This window comes from Pelobates fuscus, chromosome 3 (assembly GCF_036172605.1).
Source record: "Pelobates fuscus isolate aPelFus1 chromosome 3, aPelFus1.pri, whole genome shotgun sequence".
In the NCBI taxonomy this organism is placed as follows: domain Eukaryota; kingdom Metazoa; phylum Chordata; class Amphibia; order Anura; family Pelobatidae; genus Pelobates; species Pelobates fuscus.
Window position 1 is genome coordinate 244,383,133 of NC_086319.1, and position 26,413 is coordinate 244,409,545.

Sequence of the window (26,413 nt, forward strand, 5' to 3'; positions counted from 1 at the left end):
CCTGTGAGCCTATCAACTATGCTTATGGCGCAGAAAGGCATTACAGGTTCGGTCGGCTATGTTGCTAACAAAGACAAACATTATCAACAGAAATAAACCTAATCATAGTTGGTGGAGTTTGCACAATAGGTTGCTGTGAGTTACAGCCGACCAACCCTGCACCTACTTTATACATAGGGGGGGTTAATAGGCATTATGAGGTTGGTCAGGGCATATGCCGAAGGGGTTAAGTGGCTATTTTGTGCCTGGCCTAGCTGTGGGGGATCGCTGTGTGCTCTCCTTCCATATCATTAACTTGTTAGTTTGTGTAATGTCGATAGTAAGCATCGCCACTTCGGCTGGTGTGGTCTGAGCGGAGGCAGTAACATACAATTACGTGGCTTAAGAATATTGCGCCCTTTTGTGTGTTTGGTATAGGGGAATAGTGTTAATCGAAGGGCGACATGTTACGGTAGGTAATGAGGGCTATTTGTGTGCACGTGTAGATCCCTGAGGGTAGCGGGTAGCTAGAGTGTCCCCCGGGTTCTCATGTAATGTTGTGTGGGGTGGGTGTTGGAGTGGACCTGATAGGTCTATAGAACTCTGGATAGTTCTGTTGGAGGTGTAAGGACTAGTCCGCTTTTTAGCCGTGGGAGTTCTTGAGGTGGCTGCTTCGTAGGTATCGATTGAGGTTCTCCGTGGGACAAACGGGGCTGTGTGTGCTGGGTCCCAGACATGTGTACCGGTCGTGGCTGGTCCCTTGCGGTTAAGGATTTCTCTTGGGAGACCTAGGGGTTCCAGGATGGTCTCTGCTCCGGCAAGGTTCCTAATCGGGTAGGAGGTGTCACCCTTGTGGACTACCAGTGTACAGTTGGTCTTCCAGTGGTAAGTGACATTGTGAGCTCGCAATACCTCCGTGAGTGGCTGTAATGATTTTCTCCAGGCGAGGGTGCTCCCCGAGAGGTCGGCATAAAATGAGAGCGAGGAGCCGTCAAAACTGTATAGGGAATTTCCCCTGAGTGCGCCCAACACCGCTGCCTTGTCTTGCCCACTTTGGAATTTCACTATCACGTCCAGTGGGGCAGTAGCGGGAGCTTTGGTGGTCTTGGGATCCGGAAGAGACCCGTCGTTGCGATTGACTTGGCTTGTTTTGGAGTGAGTAGTGCGCCGAGCAGCCGCCTTAGAAAGTGCGGTAGCTCCTCGTCGGGTACTGCCTCTGCTACTCCTCTGATCTATAGGTTCCTGCTGCGCCTGGAGTCCTCCAGTATTTCAAACCTCTGTTCTATTGCGGTTTGTTGCTGGTGGAGCACGGTTATTTCCTGCTGCAGGTGGGTGATTTGTGCCTTGGCATTGCGGGAGTTTTCTTCCAAAACGCCTGTGCGTGTTGTTAGGCCTTGCAGGTCCTTGCGGAATGTGGCCATATCTGTGTGGATATCCCTCCGGAGGCCCGCCAGCATCTCCCGCATATCGGATTTTGTCACCGGTGCAGTATCCGGGTTGGTGATCACGGGTGGTTGCGGTGGTGGTAGGTTTTGCGGTGTTGGTAGGTTATGGATTTCAGGCTCCAGAGCTTGATCATCCGAGAAATCGGAGCTCTCTCCCAGATAGGAGGCCATCTTGGACAGTGATCCGCCATGTGCTTGCCGCCACAGTTCGCCTATGTCCATTCCCATTTTCGGCTTGTCAGATTTTTGTTTTTATTTTTTTCTGCCCATGGTATCGGGGGCCGTCGGTGGATCCAGTTGGGGTTCGTAAGATGTGGGTTGGAGTGGTAAAAGTCGCTATTAATAGTATTTGGCTCTCGGAGCCTTGCAGACATGCGACCGCTCAGTTCCATAGCTTGGCTCCGCTTTTTAAAACCCCTGCCCCTTCTACAAAATCCCTGCACTCCCTCACACACAGGCACAAGCAGACAGTCACAGGCACACAGTCACATGCAGAGAGTCACACATATAGTCACAGGCAGTCATACACACAGTTACAGGTAGAGAGTTACACACACACAGTCAGTTACAAGCAGTTACACACAGTCACGCACACTGTTACAGGCAGACAGTCACATATACAGTCACAGGCAGACAGTCATACACATAGTTACAGCCACACACAACACAGTTATAGGTAGACCGTTGCGCACACACACACAGTTACAGGCAGACCGTTACATACACACACACACACACACCGTTACAGGTAGACAGTTACACACACACACACAGTCAGTTACAAGCAGTTACACACAGCCACGCACACTGTTTCAGGCAGATAGTCACATATACAGTCACAGGCAGACAGTCATACACCTAGTTACAGACACACACACACAGCTACAGGCAGACCGATACATACACACACACACACACACAGTTACAGGTAGACAGTTACGCGCACACACACACAGTTACAGGTAGACAGTTACGCACACACACACAGTTACAGGCAGACAGTTACGCACACACACACACAGTTACAGGCAGACAGTTACACACACGTACACACAGTTACAGGCAGACAGTTACACACATACACACATATTTACAGGCAGACAGTTATACACACACACACAGTTACAGACACACACACAAGACAGACAGTCACACCGTTACAGACAGTCACACACACACAGTTACAGACATACATTCACACACACATATTTACAGGCAGACAGTCACACACAGACATTCACACACAGACACACACACACACAGTTACAGGCAGACAGTTACAGACACACAGTTACAGGGTCAGGCAGACAGTCACACACACAGACACACACTCTTACTTACAGACAGTGTGGGCTGGAGGAGTGGATTCCCTGGCCTGAAGTCCTTCCCTGGCTGGAGCCTGTTAGGCGGAGGAGCAGGGATTTCTTCTTGCTGCACCTCCATGTGCAGCAGTTACAGCAGCTTGTAAGGGGCGTGTTAAGCCCTGCCTTGCTCTCGGTTAGGCTCCACCCATAAATGTCAGTAGTTCTGCCCCCTTCTTCTTTCTGTGCGGCCAGTTAATCTTGCTGGTCTCCGTGTGAGCTGTGCAACACCCCAGCTGCCATGGGGCACAGCTCACATGTCCCCCATTAGCTCTCAGACCAGGGTCATGGCACCCCCCTAACAGGTGGCACCCGGGGCGGACCACCCCCTCCGCACTCCCCCTTAGTCCGCCACTGCAAGTTAGTTTTCAACCGACAGTAATAGCTGATAGCTTTTCTTTATCCTACCTCCACATCCCTTCCTGTTTCTCCAGTCTCCTCCTACTGTACAGACCTCTTTTCCTTTTCTTCTGTTCTGTCTCAGAATCTAGAGGTCTATCTCTGTTTTCTCATTTAGTCTCCATTTAGGGACCTCCAGTCCAGGTGGTTCCTAGCCTTTCTCTTCTATTTAATAAAATAAATATATTCTACATTTTCAGGTGGTCTTCATTTAGCGACCTACCTGTTTTAGGATGGGTTTTACGAGCTGTCGTGGGGATTCCCTGCTCTGGTGCGTATGTGAAAACTTCCCCGAACATAGACGAATGCACCAGAGCAGTAAATCCCTTAACTCCTCACTTACTGACCAATTCGTTCTACGACCGGGTCGTACGAACGGAACCCAGTCGGTAAGTGAGAAGTGTCTGTATTATATATGTATAATATATTATAACATAATTAAATGTGTGTGTGTATGTGTGTGTATATATATATATATATATATATATATATATATATATATATACATATACAAAAAGAGATGGCTGCACTCCCGGGTATTCCTTAAAACTTAGCTTTTATTCGGTTCCATAAAACAGATCAACGTTTCAGTCCAACATGTGGACTTTCATCAGGATCATATGAACATTAACAAACTTATCGCTTATATATAATTAATAATAATTGTAAAAAGTGATTAACTCACCCCAGGTGCTGTGTGTGAAAAGACCGGCGTCCTTCCCGGCAAAGTGCGCATGTGCCGCTATCTCCCCGCCCACTAGCGTGACGTCGTTGCCATGGAGACGCGGTTATACAAAAAGCGTTACCATGGCATTTGTGAGACACACCACGATCACCCTGTGTATGAAGTGATTAATAAATACTCAATAATGGTCGATATCGTCATAAATATAAAGGTGCTGAATTAGTGCAGGAAGAGTATGAAGTGGAGTACCCACTGTGTGCAGTCTATTTGAGGTCCGTGCCATAAGTGTCACCTGTTAATATATAGTGAATCTGACTTAAGGCAACCATTGTCAGTTGCTATTAAAGTGACTGTTAAAGTGACAAGTGCTTACTATATAGATATTCTCATATCGTGAAGTGCCAAAAAAAACATCAATTTAAAGTGACATATGTGCAAAACATTCCAACATTCTATATATGCATACTGGTTGCTCAATATTAAAAATAAATATAAATGTAAATATACCATATGGCTGGCTCTAGAAAATCTAGACTGTCATATATCTATTGTTTATCTATTGTTACATATATCTCACTCCATCCACTTATGGTATAGGATATGTACTACTATGTCCACTGTGATGGATATTATGAAAGGGTATGTCATGCCCTAATCTAACCAATTCAATTCCATCTTAATTGATACTATATACAAGCCTGCAACTAAATGGTAATAACATACGCTATAAAATCTATACACTAAAACAATTATAAATTATACGAAATGCCCTATAAATTATAATATATAATGTCAGCAGGGATCACACATTCACAAAAATGAATGTAAAGATAATGATTCATTGAGGCCTTTTAGGGAGACCGTGTTCAATTCGTGTATCCAAAATGCTTCCTTATTAAGGAGCATTTTCCCCCGGTCACCTCCTCTTCTTGACAACGGAATATGATCTATCGCTACGAATTTTAGCGTAGCCAAAGTGTGTTTCAGTTCTAAAAAGTGATGAGCTACTGGTTTGTCCGAGAAGCCGTCCCTGTAAGCCAACCGGATGCTGGACCTGTGTCCTCTGATGCGCTCACATATAGCCGTTTCAGTTTTCCCTATATAACAGAGACCACATGGACAACTCAGTTTATATATCACATGTGTGGTCTTACACGTTAGGGTGAACTTGATAGGGTAGATTCTGTTGTTGTGCGGGTTGTTAAACGTCTTCGCCGGAATCATGTGGCTGCATGTGACGCATCCCAGGCACCTAACTGATCCCCTAATCTGTGTTTTTGTGGTCTTTTGATAGCTGGCTATAGGGTCCGTGCGGACCAAAAGGTCCTTTTAATTTGTATTTCTCTTATAACAAACTAGTGGTGTTGTGCTAAATACTCTCAGAAGAGATTCATCACTTGTTAGAATCTTCCAGTTCTTTTTCACTGAAGCTGCAACTTGAGGTGATGCTGGTTGGTATAGCATAGGAAATACCAGTTTCGAGGACTGTTTCTTGCCTTCGTGAGCGCGTGCACTGCGTGCTTCTTGAAGCGCTTTCTCGAGGTTTCGGCTATCATAGCCTCTTTGTAAGAATCTCGTCTTCATTTCCATAATCTGGTTTTCCATAACGCCATCATCCAAATTATTTCTAATAACCCTCAAAAATTGTGCTTTCGGTAGCGAGTCTTTGAGTGACTTGGGGTGTGCACTTTGGTAATGCAGCATAGTGTTTCTGTCTGTCGGTTTGGTATACAATGAGTATTGGAGACTAGTAGAGCCTACTTCTATCTGGAGGTCCAGGTAATGGACTTTGTCCGCACTGATGTCCGCCGTAAACCTAACTGGTAGTGGTATTTGATTAAGTTGTTGCACCATCTCCTGTGCTTTCTCCTCCGATCCATTCCATACGATGAACACGTCATCGATGAATCTATAATATGATCTAATACAGTTCTGATATCGTTCCAGTATTTGGCTTTCCTCATAAATAAACATGTAGGCGTTGGCGTACATAGGCGCCACAGCTGACCCCATGGATGTGCCTGCACCTTGGAGGAACCATGTGTCTTCAAATCTGAAGTAATTGTTTTGTAGAATCAATGTCAGGAGTTCCAACACGAACTCTATAGGCGGGCCATGGTATACCGTCGATCTTGTCAATACTTGCCTCATAGCCTCCACACCCTCATCGTGGGGGATAATTGTGTAGAGGCTCTGTACATCCATAGTTATGAGGATGGGTTTATGTTCTCCATATTGTATTCCCTTGATATTGGAGATCAGCGTCGGAGTGTCTTTGATGCAAGTGTGTAATTGCTTAACTGGACCTTGAAATAGATGGTCTAACCATTAGGCAATAGGCTCTAGGACGCCTCCTATCGCCGAGACTATGGGGCGTCCTGGTGGTTGAGTGGGGTGTTTGTGTATTTTGGGAATAGTATAGATGATGGGTGTTCTCGGATAAGGTTTAGTGAGGTATTGGCGCAGTTCTAAATCTATGTAGCCAGCTGTTAATCCCATAGTTAGGACTTCATCAATTTTATTTTGGATGCTCCTTGTGGGATCTCCATTCAATGGCATATAGGTGTTTCGATCCATTAACTGTGTTTTCAGCTCTGTGGCATACTGGGTGTAATCCATTATCACAATTCCGCCACCTTTGTCCGCTGACCGTATTATGATCGTAGGATCTTCTGCCAAATCTGTGATGATCTTCCTTTGCTGCCTAGAAATATTGTGTCTTCTGCTATGATCTTGCTGCATATACCTCACAGCATCCTTATTCATAACTGTCAGAAATGACTTGATGGACGCTTTATTTGATATAGGGTCAAACGTGTATTTGACTCGAAAAGGTCCCCTAGTGTTCCCAATATTACACACTGCTTCATCGTTATAGTTAGAAAAATGCTCTTTAAGTCTCAATGTTCTACCAAATTTATGCAGCTCCACTTTCCATTTGAATTCGTCTGGTCTTGATGTCGGTACAAACGATAGGCCCCTGCTCAGGAGGTCTATTTCTGCTGCACCTAGTGGCCTCTGTGACAGATTAAATATAGGGATTATCTCCTGTGTGGAGGTTTTCCCTGTGCAAATCTGTTTCCCCTTGTGGCCTCTCCGTGTCCTGGTTCTGCGCCTCCTCTGTCTCGGCTCCTCGTCACTGCGCCTCCTCCCACATTGTCTAAAAAAGTTGCCCTATTAGCTTGGGTAGAGTTGGTCATGTCAGTATCTGAAGCTGATTCGCCCGAAGTAATATCTATCGTGGGTATTTTGGGTCGTTGGATCCTCCTACGTGGTCTCCTGGGCCTCTGTGGGTTGGTCCTGCCCGTTAACCACCCATATACCCTATGATCAAGGTAGTCCTGGGTTACTTTTTCAAACTTTTGTTTCTTGAAGTGTATGAGTTCTGTTTTGTATTTCAAAATCTCCTCCTTAAGTTTCTGTGTTGCCTTTATACCCTCTGGTGATGCCAATAGCAGTGCATGTTCTGTTTCCAATGCTGTAATTTTGAGGTTAGTGTCGTTTAGATCCGTTTTGACATCTTTAATGATTATAAGCATTAGATCTAATGATGCTTTATTCAGGACGTGCGTCCAATCTCTACATACAGTAGCTTTTGCCCGTCCAATAGTTGGTATGTTGTGTATTCTGAACCCTCTTGGGATCAGGGCCGGACTGGGAATTAAAAGCAGCCCTGGAAAAAAAATATTTACCAGCCCCATAATGCGTCGCGCCAGCATAGTGTGCAAATACAGCGTTAGAAAAGATAATGTAAGATTAAAAATTATTACTCCAACGTGAAAAAAGCACATGTAGGCTTAAAAAAAAAACAAGAGTGCAGATTTATTTTAAGCAGACGTGCCTTTGCATATAACCAATGTTTCAGTCCAACTACCTTGACATATTAAGAAAAGCTTGGTCATGGGACTGAAATGGTGAATGTATGTAGGGCACAACTGTAAAAAATGACGGTATCTTGTTTATTTTGAAGTCCTGTGGGTGCGCTCTTCACTTTAAATATGTTATTGTGCTGGAGTATGCACCTAGCAACAAGACTGGGCCAATATCTGCTCATTACATATGGTACATATCAATTACATTTCTCTGTGTATTACGTATATATATATGTACATTAATATATGTGTAAATATAATAGGCATAATTATATATATATATAACTAATACACACATAAATATACATGATATATATACACACACACACACACCAGTGGCGGATCCAGAGCCTGATCTTGGTGGGGCACTTATAGAATTAAAGAAATAATCCATGCACAATAACCACTACTGCTCTGTGTAGTGGTTATGGTGCCAGGAGTGCCGGGACCCGCTCCCAGAGTAAGTAGTCAAACCGTTTAAGAACAGTTTGACAACTTACCTGGGGTCTGCTGGGATATGGGGCTGTAGTAGGGTATAGGAGCAGTGGTTCAATGTGTGAGGGGTGCAGTTTGTGTGAAAGGTTTGGTGTGTGGGGCTGTGTGTGTGTGGGGGGCAATGTGTGTGGGGGGTCTGGGTGTGTGTATGGGGCTAGAGGTCACAGTGGTGAGAGTGAACTCTAGCCCGTAGCTCCAGCGCTAGAGTTCACTCTCGCGAGAGCTGGAGCGTTACCACTGTAACCGCGGCAACGTTCTGTACTCGCGCAAGAAGGACCCGGAGGAGATGCAGGCTGAGCTCCCGGGTCCTCTCTTCCTCCCTCCCCTGCTGGCTGCCTGCATGGTGCCTCCAGAACAGGGAGGGATATCTCTGATCTCCCCTCCGGTTCGTGAAATCACATGGTGCTTGGACAGTGCCAGCCTTGCATTGGCCAGCAGGGGAGAGCATCTGGGGGGGGGGAAAGGGCAATTGCCCGTTGCCCCCCCTGGATCCACCAGTCATATATATATATATATATATATATATATCTTTCTCCCCCTCACTGCTCCTCTGTGTCCATGTCACCCCTCTCCTTCCCAGTCACTCTCTTCCCCCTCTGCCTCTTTCTCCCCCTCCCCTTGGGTATCTCTCTTCCCCTCTGTCTCTTTTTCCCCCTTATCCCTGTCTCTCTCTCCCTCTCTACTATCTCTCTATCCCCCTCTTTCTCCCCTTGTGTCTCACTCTCCCTCCCCCTCTGTCTCTCTCTATTCTCCCACTCTTTCTTCCCTATCTCTGTTTTATTTCCCCCCTCCCCTTGTGTCTCTATATTCCCCCCCTTGTGTCTCTATATTCCCCCCTTTTGTGTCTCTATATCCCCCCTTTTGCGTCTCTATATTCCCCCCCTTTTGTGTCTCTATATCCCCCCCTTTTGTGTCTCTATATCCCCCCTTTTGTGTCTCTATATCCCCCCTTTTTTTTTTTTTTTAAATTCTTTATTTTTGCTGTGCAGGAATAACATAAGCATCCCAATAATGCCACAACAGCATAATCAGACAGTTTGAGCGCACAGAATTGTTAACAGTCATGCAGCATTAGATAAAATGCACAGATTTTTTGGTAATAAAACAGGTTAGGTACAAGCTGGTTAATAACGATTGTCATTATGAGTTACTCGTCGCTTGGTAACAGTAGCTTAGGGTTAATAGTTAAAGTGAATGTCATCGCTGTAGTATATAAACATTGCTTTAGAGTTTAAACAGTAGTTCGGTTAGCTAGTAGATTAACTAAAAATATATACGAATAAAGTAGGCAATATAGGAGTGCATGGTAATAAAACTCTATAAGATTTTCAGTGTAAAAACTTTGCACATTTTTTTTTTTAGATTGTTAACGCTGGACACAGAGTTGTGTTCAAACTGATTACTAGCAAAAGTAAGGAACAGGCTTAGCTTAAGACAGGCTATAATTAAAGTAAGATAGAATAGCTAACACACTAGTATTATCTGGCTAGGTATACATAACATATGAATAGAAGCTTGCCGGTATCCGAGTTACACATGTTAGGAAGTCCTGCAGAGGTTTGGATGGGCTAGGTAGGTAAAATACGGCAGTCAGCTGTGGAAAAGCGTGTCGGTAAGTTCTGAAAGCGGGGACCATTATATGCCGCTGCGAGAGGCTGCGCTTCCCATATTTCGTGCCTCAAGTCCCAGAGTGACCCCTTTATCCTATGCCCTCGAGAATGTCTTCTGTGCCGTGTTTTCCACTCAGGGGCTCACCCATCTCGGCTGTCGGGTCTAGGAGCCACGTGGACCTCCATGTCCGCCTGCTCAGGCAGAGATAGGTCGCTGTCTCCACTGGATCCCCTGCCCGTGCGGTATGAGTCTCTCTGGAGTTGGGACGCCGGCTCCTACCGGTTCTGGCAGCGGGTTGCACTATGGTTGGTTGCTCAGGTGAGGCTGGCTGTGTTTCGCGCCGGGTGATCGTCGTTTTCGGGCGCCGCCATTTGCTTTTCCCTGCCGGCATGAGAGGGAGTCTTCTCCTGCGCCGTTTGCTTTTGGCTTGCTTGGACTTGCTAGGTGAGTAGAATGGATGGGAGGGTCCTTTGCTGCCGCCGCTTGGGTGCTGTGAAGACCGGGCACCATATCTTGCTGCAGTGTTCTGTCTCATATGCAGTTCTAGCTTGTGCCAGAATGTTTGAAAGATGGCATCCAAGTGTGCCGCATAGTCGGAGCGGTCTGCTTGGTCTCGTGTTGCGGAGTCAGGCGTGTCCGCCATCTTGGGTGTCGCCGCTTGTGTTCTGCACGAGGGTGTCACCGCTACCTCTGCCTTGTCCAGGGCTGCGGTCGTCCAGCTCGGCAGGGACCGGGATATCCCCCACCGGTCCGGGGGGGGGGGGAGGCAATACGAGAGTGCTCCCTCTTCAACCAGAGAACCGGGAGAGCGGCCGCCTCTCCTCGGCTCCCACCCGTGTAGGCCGCAGTCTGCGATGTGGTCGATTCAGCCACGGAGGGTCTCATAACGGGTATCCCCCGATGCAGCATCACCCCCTGGTTAGGGTTATCGCTGTCCACAGCCGGTACGCTTGGGTGGTCGGGCGTTAACACCCAAATCTTGGCCTCAGGCTCAGGAGCTCTTAGCAGGCACGTCTGCTTCGCTCGGCAGGCAAGCTCCGCCCCCCCTATATCCCCCCTTTTGTGTCTCTATATCCCCCCTTTTGTGTCTCTATATTATCCCCCCTTTTTGTCTCTATATTTCCCCCCCCTTTTGTGTCTCTATATTATCCCCCCTTTTTGTCACTATATTTCCCCCCCCTTTTTTGTCTCTATATTTCCCCCCCCTTTTGTGTCTCTATATTATCCCCCCTTTTGTGTCTCTATATTATCCCCCCTTTTGTGTCTCTATATTATCCCCCCCTTTTGTGTCTCTATAGTCCCCCCTTTTGTGTCTCTATATTATCCCCCCTTTTGTGTCTCTATATTATCCCCCTTTTGTGTCTCTACATTATCCCCCCTTTTGTGTCTCTATATTATCCCCCCTTTTTTGTCTCTATATTATCCCTCCCTTTTGTGTCTCTATATTCCCCCCCTTTTTTGTCTCTATTATCCCCCCCTTTTGTCTCTATATTATCCCCCCCCTTTTGTCTCTATATTATCCCCCCCCTTTTGTCTCTATATTATCCCCCCCCCTTTTGTCTCTATATTATCCCCCCCTTTTGTCCCTATATTATCCCCCCTTTTGTCCCTATATTATCCCCCCCTTTTGTGTCTCTATATTATCCCCCCTTTTGAGGCTGCCACCCGGCCCGGCGACACCAGCGTGGAAAGCGGCCGGCCCCCTCTGAGTGTGCCACCGGACCGGCCACCCGGTGGCACATACCTCTGCAGCCCCCAGGTGCCGCGGCCCACCGGGAAATTTCCCGGTATCCCGGTGGGCCAGTCCGGCCCTGCTTGGGATTCTCTTGGCTTTAAAATAGTCAGATAAAAAGATGCCATGTAGATCCAAGTTGACTTGTTTTCGATATAGGCGTAGGAGTTTGAAGTAAACATCTCTCACTGTCAAATTATGTGGGAGTTCAGAGCTAGATTGTTGCCACAGGATAGTGTCAGCATCCTCCTGAGAAAAATATAATGTTTCTGCCTCAGTGCAGTATGCCCCTGCTTGCACTAAAAATTCGTCCATGATGAAAAAATACTTTTGTACAAAAATTGCATCCAAAAAAAAGGCTGCTAATGGCCAATATTGCAGTTATGCTAAAAAATCTTAGCAAAACAATATTATCCCCCCTTTTGTGTCTCTATATTATCCCCCCCTTTTGTGTCTCTATAGTCCCCCCTTTTGTGTCTCTATATTATCCCCCCTTTTGTGTCTCTATATTATCCCCCTTTTGTGTCTCTACATTATCCCCCCTTTTGTGTCTCTATATTATCCCCCCTTTTTTGTCTCTATATTATCCCTCCCTTTTGTGTCTCTATATTCCCCCCCTTTTTTGTCTCTATTATCCCCCCCTTTTGTCTCTATATTATCCCCCCCTTTTGTCTCTATATTATCCCCCCCTTTTGTCTCTATATTATCCCCCCCCTTTTGTCTCTATATTATCCCCCCCCCCTTTTGTCTCTATATTATCCCCCCCCTTTTGTCTCTATATTATCCCCCCCTTTTGTCCCTATATTATCCCCCCCTTTTGTCTCTATATTATCCCTCCCCCCATCCCCTCCTCTCCTCCATTTACCTGAGAGGAGTCAGAGGGGGCCGGCCGCTTTCCACGTTGGTGCCGCCGGGCACTTCTAATGCTGAGGACGGAAGGAGGAGGAGGAGGAGGAGGAGGAGGGAGGAGCATGTCTCTGTACCATGCTCCCTCGCGGTTCCCACAATTCACAGCACAGGAACCGCGAGGGAGCATGGTACAGAGACATGCTCCTCCCTCCTCCTCCTCCTCCTTCCGTCCTCAGCATTAGAAGTGCCGCCGGACCGGTGAGGCTGCCACCCGGCCCGGCGACACCAGCGTGGAAAGCGGCCGGCCCCCTCTGAGTGTGCCACCGGACCGGCCACCCGGTGGCACATACCTCTGCAGCCCCCAGGTGCCGCGGCCCACCGGGAAATTTCCCGGTATCCCGGTGGGCCAGTCCGGCCCTGCTTGGGATTCTCTTGGCTTTAAAATAGTCAGATAAAAAGATGCCATGTAGATCCAAGTTGACTTGTTTTCGATATAGGCGTAGGAGTTTGAAGTAAACATCTCTCACTGTCAAATTATGTGGGAGTTCAGAGCTAGATTGTTGCCACAGGATAGTGTCAGCATCCTCCTGAGAAAAATATAATGTTTCTGCCTCAGTGCAGTATGCCCCTGCTTGCACTAAAAATTCGTCCATGATGAAAAAATACTTTTGTACAAAAATTGCATCCAAAAAAAAGGCTGCTAATGGCCAATATTGCAGTTATGCTAAAAAATCTTAGCAAAACAATGCTTTGTATTGTAAATAGCCGGTGCACAGGTTGGAGTGAAAAAGCCCACACTCCTTTATCTAGAAAAAATGTACAATACCTTGCACTCAGGCTGCTGTAATGTCCAAAAACCGGGTGCAATACCTGGGCTGTAGTCCATACATACAAAAAGAGATGGCTGCACTCACGGGTATTCCTTAAAACTTAGCTTTTATTCGGTAGGAGGATCCAACGACCCAAAATACCCACAATAGATATTACTTCGGGCGAATCAGCTTCAGATACTGACATGACCAACTCTACCCAAGCTAATAGGGCAACTTTTTTAGACAATGTGGGAGGAGGCGCAGTGACGAGGAGCCGAGACAGAGGAGGCGCAGAACCAGGACACGGAGAGGCCACAAGGGGAAACAGATTTGCACAGGGAAAACCTCCACACAGGAGATAATCCCTATATTTAATCTGTCACAGAGGCCACTAGGTGCAGCAGAAATAGACCTCCTGAGCAGGGGCCTATCGTTTGTACCGACATCAAGACCAGACGAATTCAAATGGAAAGTGGAGCTGCATAAATTTGGTAGAACATTGAGACTTAAAGAGCATTTTTCTAACTATAACGATGAAGCAGTGTGTAATATTGGGAACACTAGGGGACCTTTTCGAGTCAAATACACGTTTGAGGGGCGGGGCCTGAGCTTCATGGCGGCTGGATGTGCCTCGTTTGAGCTCCGTGCTCAATACACTTACCGAGCCAGAAAAACGTGTCCCAGCCAGCCAAAAATCCTACACAAATCGGAATTTTCAGCAGACAGACCCCAGAAGCCAGCTGTGGTGCCCCGAGCTTGCAGCCCGTGGATACACGAGGTGACCATCGGGAGTGAGGCCTAGTAGTATCGCCGGACGGGTGAGGCGGCCGATCCCCCGATCCGTGCGACCTAGTGCCCTCCCAAGTGAGTTACACAGCCCTGTTCCCCCCCCTCTGGACCGGTGGGGGAGATCCCGGTCCACCCCAGCTTGTACCTGGCACTACGGGAAAGACATCTCACAGCCTACACTGACCGAGACACTGCCCTAGCAGCCACACGCAAGATGGCGGCACGACTTACCCTGCAGGACACCCATCCCCAGCATCCTGAGCCTGAACCACTGAGCCCAGCACGGATCACACACAGGAGGCTGGATGAAATTTTTAGCCGCTTCTGGGCCAAGCTGGAGGCACGCCAATCAGCGGCTGAGAGCATCATAAAAGCACAACGTCCCAGATTCACCCCGCAGAAGCGGTGGAGCGTGCCTGACACGAACCGACCGACTGCCAAGCGCCTCTCTGTCTCTCCGGAGGCCGCAACCAATGGCCGTCCCATACGCCTTCCTGGGCCGAAGACCACCCGGAGTAAAGCTCCGAGACACCGTCCACAACGCCGGAGGATTGGCCGCCGCAGGCGGCGGCAGAACACCCAAGCTCCTGTCGGCGCCCAAAGAAGGGAAGACCCGGCCTCATCGAGATACCGAGTCAGTGGAAAGCAGGTGCAGGCCTTCACAACGACCTGGGGCTGGCTGATGGCCATCACACACAGGCAGCCCGCTGCCACCCTGTGGACTTACCTGGATGAGGGAATCACCTTACCTAGCAAGGGCATTGGCTGAATATGGACTCTCGGCCCCAAGGGCAATATACGGTTAGATATGCAGAGATCAAACCGTCCACCCGTACATGTCACCTACTGTATGGACTTAACTTTACTAGCATAGTCAAATTAACCTCACTGAACCTTACCCTTTTGTGTTTGCTGTTTATACCCTGATGGTGTTTCACAAGTCGTTATATTGCTATGACACTATAGTCTCACAGGTCTCCACATGCTAGCCATATTGATTCCAGTATGTACCTCTTAGAGCAAAATGAAGCTTATAACATCTCTTCTATGTACTAATAGGGCTACTACCACCAGACTCTTTAGCACCTAGTTTGTTACATCTTTTACAAGAAGCTTGAGACAAAACAGCTTAGGTAATCCTTCTCTATCGCTTAGTCTGACTGTTCATGCTTATCCTTTTGAGAATCACTAGACGCCGACATACTTTGTGCACATTCTGTAATGCAGAACACTTACTCCAATCTTGACCAACTAGTGAGACAAGAGATGCATAAACACTATCGCATTAGACATAACCTGAGCTAAACACCATATAAATGAAAAGGTAATAACACTTCTGTTCTACCAGCGAATACGACCTCACTTAAGTCCAACCACTACTCTCTTTACTACTACGTTAAACTTACCAGACCAACTCCTATTAATAAAAAATGAGGCTCAAAGTTAAGCACAGATGATATATACTGCATTGTATTGTACCCGTTATGTATGAAGCATTATCGTCTCCCCTCTCTCATTCTGTATCCCATATACTTTTATGCCTCAATAAAAAAGAGATTGACAAAAAAAAAAAATACACGTTTGACCCTATATCAAATAAAGCGTCCATCAAGTCATTTCTGACAGTTATGAATAAGGATGCTGTGAGGTATATGCAGCAAGATCATAGCAGAAGACACAATATTTCTAGGCAGCAAAGGAAGATCATCACAGATTTGGCAGAAGATCCTACGATCATAATACGGTCAGCGGACAAAGGTGGCGGAATTGTGATAATGGATTACACCCAGTATGCCACAGAGCTGAAAACACAGTTAATGGATCGAAACACCTATATGCCATTGAATGGAGATCCCACAAGGAGCATCCAAAATAAAATTGATGAAGTCCTAACTATGGGATTAACAGCTGGCTACATAGATTTAGAACTGCGCCAATACCTCACTAAACCTTATCCGAGAACACCCATCATCTATACTATTCCCAAAATACACAAACACCCCACTCAACCACCAGGACGCCCCATAGTCTCGGCGATAGGAGGCGTCCTAGAGCCTATTGCCAAATGGTTAGACCATCTATTTCAAGGTCCAGTTGAGCAATTACACACTTGCATCAAAGACACTCCGACGCTGATCTCCAATATCAAGGGAATACAATATGGAGAACATAAACCTATCCTCATAACTATGGATGTACAGAGCCTCTACACAATTATCCCCCACGATGAGGGTGTGGAGGCTATGAGGCAAGTATTGACAAGATCGACGGTATACCATGGCCCGCCTATAGAGTTCGTGTTGGAACTCCTGACATTGATTCTACAAAACAATTACTTCAGATTTGAAGACACATGGTACCTCCAAGTGGCAGGCACATCCATGGGGTCAGCTGTGGCGCCTATGTACGCCAACGCCTACATGTTTATTGATGAGGAAAGCCAAATACTGGAACGATATAAGAACTGTATTAGATCATATTATAGATTCATCGATGACGTGTTCATCGTATGGAATGGATCGGAGGAGAAAGCACAGGAGATGGTGAAACAACTTAATCAAATACCACTACCAGTTAGGTTTACGGCGGACATCAGTGCGGAAAAAGTCCATTACCTGGACCTCCAGATAGAAGTAGGCTCTACTAGTCTCCAATACTCATTGTATACCAAACCGACAGACAGAAACACTATGCTGCATTACCAAAGTGCACACCCCAAGTCACTCAAAGACTCGCTACCGAAAGCACAATTTTTGAGGGTTATTAGAAATAATTTGGATGATGGCGTTATGGAAAACCAGATTATGGAAATGAAGACGAGATTCTTACAAAGAGGCTATGATAGCCGAAACCTCGAGAAAGCGCTTCAAGAAGCACGCAGTGCACGCGCTCACGAAGGCAAGAAACAGTCCTCGAAACTGGTATTTCCTATGCTATACCAACCAGCATCACCTCAAGTTGCAGCTTCAGTGAAAAAGAACTGGAAGATTCTAACAAGTGATGAAACTCTTCTGAGAGTATTTAGCACAACACCACTAGTTTGTTATAAGAGAAATACAAATTAAAAGGACCTTTTGGTCCGCACGGACCCTATAGCCAGCTATCAAAAGACCACAAAAACACAGATTAGGGGATCAGTTAGGTGCCTGGGATGCGACACATGCAGCCACATGATTCCGGCGAAGACGTTTAACAACCCGCACAACAACAGAATCTACCCTATCAAGTTCACCCTAACGTGTAAGACCACACATGTGATATATAAACTGAGTTGTCCATGTGGTCTCTGTTATATAGGGAAAACTGAAACGGCTATATGTGAGCGCATCAGAGGACACAGGTCCAGCATCCGGTTGGCTTACAGGGACGGCTTCTCGGACAAACCAGTAGCTCATCACTTTTTAGAACTGAAACACACTTTGGCTACGCTAAAATTCGTAGCGATAGATCATATTCCGTTGTCAAGAAGAGGAGGTGACCGGGGGAAAATGCTCCTTAATAAGGAAGCATTTTGGATACACGAATTGAACACGGTCTCCCTAAAAGGCCTCAATGAATCATTATCTTTACATTCATTTTTGTGAATGTGTGATCCCTGCTGACATTATATATTATAATTTATAGGGCATTTCGTATAATTTATAATTGTTTTAGTGTATAGATTTTATAGCGTATGTTATTACCATTTAGTTGCAGGCTTGTATATAGTATCAATTAAGATGGAATTGAATTGGTTAGATTAGGGCATGACATACCCTTTCATAATATCCATCACAGTGGACATAGTAGTACATATCCTATACCATAAGTGGATGGAGTGGGATATATGTAACAATAGATAAACAATAGATATATGACAGTCTAGATTTTCTAGAGCCAGCCATATGGTATATTAACATTCATATTTATTTTTAATATTGAGCAACCAGTATGCATATATAGAATGTTGGAATGTTTTGCACATATGTCACTTTAAATTGATGTTTTTTTTGGCACTTCACGATATGAGAATATCTATATAGTAAGCACTTGTCACTTTAACAGTCACTTTAATAGCAACTGACAATGGTTGCCTTAAGTCAGATTCACTATATATTAACAGGTGACACTTATGGCACGGACCTCAAATAGACTGCACACAGTGGGTACTCCACTTCATACTCTTCCTGCACTAATTCAGCACCTTTATATTTATGACGATATCGACCATTATTAAGTATTTATTAATCACTTCATACACAGGGTGATCGTGGTGTGTCTCACAAATGCCATGGTAACGCTTTTTGTATAACCGCGTCTCCATGGCAACGACATCAACGTGCGTGACGACGTCACGCTAGTGGGCGGGGAGATAGCGGCACATGCGCACTTTGCCGGGAAGGACGCCGGTCTTTTCACACACAGCACCTGGGGTGAGTTAATCACTTTTTACAATTATTGCATTCATATATAAGCGATAAGTTTGTTAATGTTCATATGATCCTGATGAAAGTCCACATGTTGGACTGAAACGTTGATCTGTTTTATGGAACCGAATAAAAGCTAAGTTTTAAGGAATACCCGTGAGTGCAGCCATCTCTTTTTGTTTCTGGACTACAGCCCAGGTATTGCACCCGGTTTTTGGACATTTCAGCAGCCTGAGTGCAAGGTATTGTACATTTTTTCTATCTATCTATATCTATATATATATATATCTATATATATATATATATATATATATATATATATATAAAAAATTGTGGTAAGGGCAATATTGCCATAATGGGAAGATAACCTAATTTGTATACAATAAACATAGTTAAAGGGACACTATAGTCACCTGAACAACTTTAGCTTAATGAAGCAGTTTTGGTGTATAGAACATGCCCCTGCAGCCTCACTGCTCAATCCCTTTGTTTATGAACCCTAGTCACACCTCCCTGCATGTGACTTGCACAGCCTTCCACAAACACTTCCTGTAAAGAGAGCCCTATTTAGGCTTTCTTTATAGCAAGTTCTGCTTAATTAAGATTTTCTTTTCCCCTGATATGTTAGTAGCTTGCTAGACCCTGCAAGAGACTCATGTATGTGATTAAAGTTAAATTTAGAGATTGAGATACAATTATCTAAGGTAAAAAACATCTGTTTGAAAGTGAAACCAGTTTTTTTTCAATGCAGGCTCTGTCAATCATAGCCAGGGGAGGTGTGGCTAGGGCTGCATAAACAGAAAAAGTGATTTAAGTCCTAAATTACAGTGAATTGAGCAGTGAAATTGCAGGGGAATGATCAATATGCTAAAACGGCTTTATTTAGCTAAAGTAATTTAGGTGACTATAGTGTTCTTTTAAGGACTCCAGTCGATTGTGGTGTGCCGGAACCGACAATGCAGTAGACATGTGCAATTCGTTTCGGTCCGAATATAAATTCGGACGAATTTCGGGCAATTTGGACATTCGGGTACTTCCGAATGTCCGAATAGCTGAAGTGTCGAGCAGCCTGTGGCTGCTCACTGTAAAAAAAAAAAAAAAAAACACGTCCCCCCCTCCAAAGCACCACCCGTGCCGCGCGAGTGGGGGCTTCTAACCTGAAGGGGGGACTTATTGCCCCCCGGCCACAACCCCTGAATGGCGGGTGGGGGCCCTAAGGGGGGACCTATTGTCCGGCCCCCACCCATGAGCGGTGGGTGGGGGCCCTAAATTAGAATAAGTGGGGTGGACCAATTGTCCTCCCCCCGGCCCCCACCCCTGAGCGGCGGATGGGGGCCCTAAAGTAAAATAATGGGGGGGGACCTATTGTTCTCCCCTCGCCCCCACCCCTGAGCAGTGGGTGAGGGCCCTAAATACTAATTGGGGGGACATCTAATGTCCTCCCCCATGGCCCCCACCCCTGAGCGGTGGGTGGGGGCCCTAAATTAGAATGAGGGGGGATCTAATGTCCTCCCCCTGGCCCCCACCCCTGAGTGGTGGGTGGGGGCACTAAATTAGAATGAGGGGGACCTAATGCCCCCCCCAAGCGGTGGGTGGGGGCCCTAAATACTAATTAGGGGGCTACCTAATGTCCTCCCCCCTGGCCCCCACCCCTGAGCAGTGGGTGGGGGCCCTAAAAACTAATTAAGGGGGGGACCTAATGTCCTCCCCCCTGGCCCCCACCCCTGGGCGGTATGTGTGCAAGGGCTGAATTGTGTTTGTGATTGTGTGTGAGGTATGCATTGTGTGTGTGTGGACACAGACACTTGGGGACACTGAGACACTAGGGGACACTGGAAAACATGGGGACGCTGAGACACTAGGGGATACTGGGACACATGGGGACGCTGTGAGACATAGGGACATTGTGAGACACTGAGACATTGGGACACGGATAAACTATGTCCCCATTTCTCCCAGTGTCCCTAGTGTCTCAGTGTCCCCAAGTCTATCAGTGTCTGTGTCTCATGTCTCTCTGTGTGCCTAGTGTCCCCATGTGTCCCTATATGTCCCAGTGTCCCCATGTCTATGTCCACAACTGTCCCCATGTCTCCCAGTGTCCCCAAGTGTCTGTTTCCCAGCCAGTGTCCCCTAGTCTCCCAGTGTCCCCTAGTCTCCCAGTGTCCCCTAGTCTCCCAGTGTCTGTGTTCCCATGTCTCTGTGTCCCTAGTGTCTTAGGGTCCCCAAATGTTTCAGTGTCCCCATGTCTCTGTGTCCCCAAGTGTCTGTCTCCCAGCCAGTGTCCCCTAGTCTCCCAGTGTCTGTGTTCCCATGTCTCTGTGTCCATAGTGTCTTAGTGTCACCAAATGTTGCAGTGTCCCCATGTCTCCCAGTGTCTGTGTTCCTAGTGTCTCAGTGTGCCTAGTGTCCCCATGTCTCCCAGTGTCCCTATATGTCCCAGTGTCCCCATGTCTATATCCACAACTGTCCCCATGTCTCCCAGTGTCCCCAAGTGTCTGTCTCCCAGCCAGTGTCCCCTAGTCTCCCAGTGTCTGTGTTCCCATATCTCTGTGTCCATAGTGTCTTAGTGTCCCAAAATGTTTCAGTGTCCCCATGTCTCAGTGTCTGTGTCCCTAGTCTCTCAGTTTCCCTAAATGTCTCAGTGTCCCCATGTCTCCCAGTGTCCCCATGTCTGTGTGTTCCCGGGTCTCTCAGTGTCCCCATGTCTCTCAGTGTCCCCGGGTCTCACTGTGTCCCCAGTATCCTAGTGGAGTTATTTTCTCTGAAAAGACAGTGTTTACTGCAAAAGGCCTGAATGGAATGATTCTACTTACCAGAACAAATACAATAAGCTGTAGTTGTTCTGGTGACTATAATGTGCCTTTAAGTTTGGAAGCTTAAGAGGGATGTATGGGAACAAAACCTGTGTGGACTGGCTGACAATAAAATTAGTTTAGGTAATGCTGTTGGTCTCTCTAACACTGTGGTATGTCCCCTCCTTTCTTCTACACTCACTACATACACCTTTTCTCTGTCTCAGACTGTATACCAGGAACTTCTTCCTGCTAGTAAGAAGATAAGGAGACAAGTGGACCAGCGAGTGCTAGGGGACAGTCCTTAGAAAGCATGGAGTGAGCACATCATTAGACGCATTTATGTCAAGCTCAGAATGCTGCCTGCATAGTATGCCCTTAGTTGGCCAGCCTGCAGGATTGGCGGGCAGCCTGACATGCATTCATGCCAGGCTGTCCTTCAAATTCTTTGGACAGACATGCCCCCTTTCTGGGCATGTTCTCCCCTTTTGGCAGATCTGGTGACGTGATTCGCACCAGTGGCCCACCCTTTTACCCCGCCCATTGACTTCCTGCTTCACTGGACACTGCTGTTAGGGGGTATGGATTTACTTGAAAGATGAAAGCATAAATTAGAGATAGATTAGCATAGAGTATGTGTTTTCTTATAGCTGCATCCTATGAGTTTCCCTCCAACACCATCTCCATCAGATACATGACACTTGGGAGGTATGACCGTTTTAGTGTTTTTGGTCGATAAGATTCTGTAAATAGGCCCATCATAATTGTCAGCACCAGGCCCACTGGGCTCTTAATCCGGCCCTGCTCCCATCCTATCCCTTAGAACTCTCCCCTTCTGTCCCATATTGTTGTCCCCTTCCCTCCTGTCCCTTAGTGCTCTCCCCTCCCCTCCTGTCCCTTAGTGCTCTTCCATCCTCTCCTGTCCCTTAGTGTTGTCCCCTTCCCTCCTGTCCCTTCGTGCTCTTCCCTGCCTTTAGTGCTCTCCCCAGCCCCCCCTTCCCATAGTGCATTGTCGTCGTCCCCCATCACTTAAAGTTCTCCCCATCTTTCCCTTAGTGGTCTCTCCTTCCCCCAATGCCCATTAGTGGTCTCTTCTCCCCCTCTCCCCCCTCATGTCCCTTAGTGATCTGTCCTTCTCCCCCCCACCGTGCTCAAAGGGAGAGCACTTCCTTTCAGTGCTCCTGTACCGTGGTCCGTGCCGCCCAGCCACGCTACACACAGTGACCCGGTAGGAGGTCACTCGAAACTCGCGCCCCCCGGGCCGGTGCGCCCTAGTCGACTGCCTATGTCTCCTATAGGCCGCGCCGGTCCTGTATGTCAGTGGCTTACCATATCAGTGGCTTAGTTAAATTATATTTTATAGAAAATTTGATGAAATAAAAAATAAAAAAATCTAAAATGAAAATATAATCATGCTGTGAAATATGCAATTTCTGTAGAAATCCTCTAGATGACACTGTAAAACTGTATTCATTACACCACAATTATTTCTCCTAAAGGACAGATTTATAAATGTGCTTCCAACACTTAGTGGGGCTAAGTTATAAAATAGAGCTTTTCATTGGTTTTCATGGTAGTTGAAGCATAGCCCCAAATTTCTTTATTGAAACTTTACTTCCCACTAAATGTTTCTTATGGGCTTTCTGTATAAAGAAACAGACAGTTTAGCGCTAATATATATTGGACTTGCTGGAAAGAGCATGGTTAGTAAAGATAAGTGACGAATAAAAAGTGCCACTTCTATTTAGTGTGATTACCTCAATTCATACTTTTTCATACTTCCACCATATGGTGGAACTGAATCCCCATATTTGTTTTCGTGTGCAATTTTAAGTAGCCCGATAAGATTATTGGTGTGTGTGCCGTAACAATTTGTATCCTGTATGAATATTGGTCACTATGGCAGCACCATTCCTGCAGAATGCATGTTTCAGGTATGCCCCCAATCCTTTTTGTCTTTGCTATCCACTGCTATTTAGTGTAATTACCTCAATTCATACTTGAAATGCTAGGTTTGTAAGTGTAAAATCATTGCCAAACTTTAATGACTGAATCTGTGGCTGATTGACTGTTAAGGGAAATGTTTTTTTATATATATATATATATATATATATATATATATATATTTGCTTGTAATATTCAAATTCCTTGCTAGAATTCCTATCAAAGTGTAGCATTACTTACTCTGTTCTCGTACCGGTCGATATCCTCCTGTCAGGAAAGTCTGAATGGGCCACTCATGCCGAATGCAATAGCCATATGTGCGGCCCAAATTGCAGAGAAGAGATCATTACTCTCTCTCAGAGCACACTCTGGGTAACGGGAGTGTTCCGTCACATCTGGCTCCAATTGGTCCATGTCAGTTTGGTGCATATGTTAACATACATTTTTGGGGTCACATGCATGACATGGACCAATCAAGTAACACATAATGATATTTAAGCTTCTCTGGCCCTATTTGATGTGCCCTATTAAGGTTTCTGTTCTCAGTAACTTTTAGTGCATTCCTTGATATACAGTTTTATTTCTAGCATTGACCTTGCCTTTTTTCCTTGAACCTTAGTTTCTCTGTAACCCTTTCTGTCTGCTTTACCTGTTTGATTTACCGTGTTCCTAACTTTGGCTAATCTCATTTTCACTGTCTCTCTATTATCCTGATCTTGGCTTGCATTTGACTACGTTTCCTCTCTATTTACGTTGGGTCCCGCCACTCTAAGGCCTGGCAATTTATTTATGTCTCGCTCATGCTTCCCCAAACTCCAGCCACTCCAGATGTTGCTGAACTACAACTCCCACGATTCTATGAATGAAATAGGCTGAGAATCATGGGAGTTGTAGTTCAGCAACATCTGGAGGGCCGGAGTTTGGTGAAGCCTGGTCTAGCTTATTACTGCTAAGATAGACTCTGTGTGCTGGGGTTAGACCCAAAGGTAAAATGTGTCAATTTTTTCTCTCAATCACAATATTGAAAGTTCCATGTTTCTATGGAGTGCCTACATTTTTACTGGAAATACGTGCAATTTCTGCATAAAGTGTTGTGAACAATATATTGTCTGTCCTTAGCCAAAGGTCTCATGAACTTCAATATTTCTCCTATGTCATTGGATATAAACTGTTTAAGTTATTGGGCTTATGTACTATTTTTAACTTTATCTGAGGATAGTTGATAGGGAGAGAGAGAGAGAGAGACCAACAATATTTAACTACATAAACCTGTACATGCAATACCAAATTACATGGCCAGAACATGCTCACCGTTTTGTCTGACTTTAGCATTGGGAAGCTTCACATATGGTTTCTCATTTAATGAAGCTGGTACTTCACTATTCTTTCTTGTCTTATTGGAGCATTTTAATGGCGCACCATCAGATGTGAAAGTTTCTTCTGTCCGAAATCTATAAAGAAATTGCGCATATCATGGGTAGGTAACTTCTCACATTGCAGCTTAAAAAAAATTGTGTTCCTAACTGAGGTGCAAAAAACTTGAATTTCAGGTTCCGGTTTCCGGCGGGACTGAAAGGAAGTGTGCACAAGCTGAGTGCGCACTTCCTTTCAGTCCCGCCGGAAACCGGAACCTGAAATTCAAGTTCCAGTACCGCGGTGCGCCCTGTGCTGCCGGCCAACGCTACAAGACAGGTAAGTAATTATGGGACAAGGGGAGGGGGACAGTATGGGAGAGGAGAATATGGGGAGGGGGATGAAGTCTATGGGGAGGGGGATGAAGTCTATGGGGAGGGGGATGAAGTCTAGGGGGAGGGAGGGAGGGGGATGAAGTCTATGGGGAGGGGGGGATGAAGTCTATGGGGAGGGGGGGATGAAGTCTATGGGGAGGGAGGGAGGGAGGGGGATGAAGTCTATGGGGAGGGAGGGAGGGGGGATGAAGTCTATGGGGAGGGGGGGATGAAGTCTATGGGGAGGGGGGGATGAAGTCTATGGGGAGGGGGGGATGAAGTCTATGGGGAGGGGGGATGAAGTCTATGGGGAGGAGGGATGAAGTCTATGGGGAGGGGGGGATGAAGTCTATGGGGAGGGGGGGATGCAGTCTATGGGGAGGGAGGGATGAAGTCTATGAGCAGGGAGGGATGAAGTCTATGGGGAGGGAGGGATGAAGTCTATGGGGAGGGGGGATGAAGTCTATGGGGAGGGAGGGATGAAGTCTATGGGGAGGGGGGGATGAAGTCTATGGGGAGGGGGGGATGCAGTCTATGGGGAGGGGGGGATGCAGTCTATGGGGAGGGAGGGATGAAGTCTATGGGGAGGGAGGGATGAAGTCTATGGGGAGGGAGGGATGAAGTCTATGGGGAGGGAGGGATGAAGTCTATGGGGAGGTAGGGATGAAGTCTATGGGGAGGGGGGGATGAAGTCTATGGGGAGGGGGTGGGTGAAGTCTATGGGGAGGGGGTGGGTGAAGTCTATGGGGAGGGGGTGGGTGAAGACTATGGGGAGGGGGTGGGTGAAGACTATGGGGAGGGGGTGGGTGAAGACTATGGGGAGGGGGGGAGAAGACTATGGGAGAGAGGAGAAGACTATGGGGAGGGGGGGACACTATGGGACAGGGGAGAAAAATAATATTCTGAACAAACTGTCCCATAGTAAGAAACACTATGGGACAGTTTGTTCAGAATAATTTTTTTCTGTGTTTCTTCCTCTAAAAACTAGGTGCGTCTTATGGTGAGGTGCGTCTTATGGAGCGAAAAATACGGTATCTCTTTACTTAACATACTCTTCAATACTCCAGACAGGATTTCTCTAATTCCGGAAGGGGCCTGATTGTCCAACAATAGGCAATCAACCCCTCTCGTTCTATGGCTGATAGCTATTTGAATTTTGATTATGAAATAAAATTCAACACCTAAACTGCCTTATTGGTATCTGGAACCTCCACTATTAATGGGGCACCTCTACCATATCACTGTACTCACCATTCAGATATCCCAATTTATTTTCAGTCTACTTCTATATAATCCTTGAGACCATCAAAAGACAAATAATGTCCAACTATTCATATCTCCTCCTATCTTATCTAAACCTACCAACCATCCCTAAAATTATAATAATTGGGGCACCACCACAATATTAACTTATCAATATATTATCATTTTCATGATGATTATTTATTTGGATACCCCTTTGATTGGGTGACATGCCAATAAATTTGAGTCCACGGATGCATGGACCACGGATGT

The 26,413-nt window shown here is 46.2% G+C and overlaps 1 protein-coding gene across 1 annotated transcript in view; it reads right to left on the reverse strand.

Annotated features, from left to right (window-relative positions):
* Positions 1 to 26,413, reverse strand: part of LOC134603695 (uncharacterized) — a 52,260-nt gene that overhangs the window by 4,196 nt on the left and 21,651 nt on the right. The window contains exon 5 of the mRNA XM_063449873.1: positions 24,483 to 24,622. Within this exon, the coding sequence (XP_063305943.1) occupies positions 24,483 to 24,622 (140 nt within the window). The remainder of the gene's footprint in view (positions 1 to 24,482; positions 24,623 to 26,413) is intronic.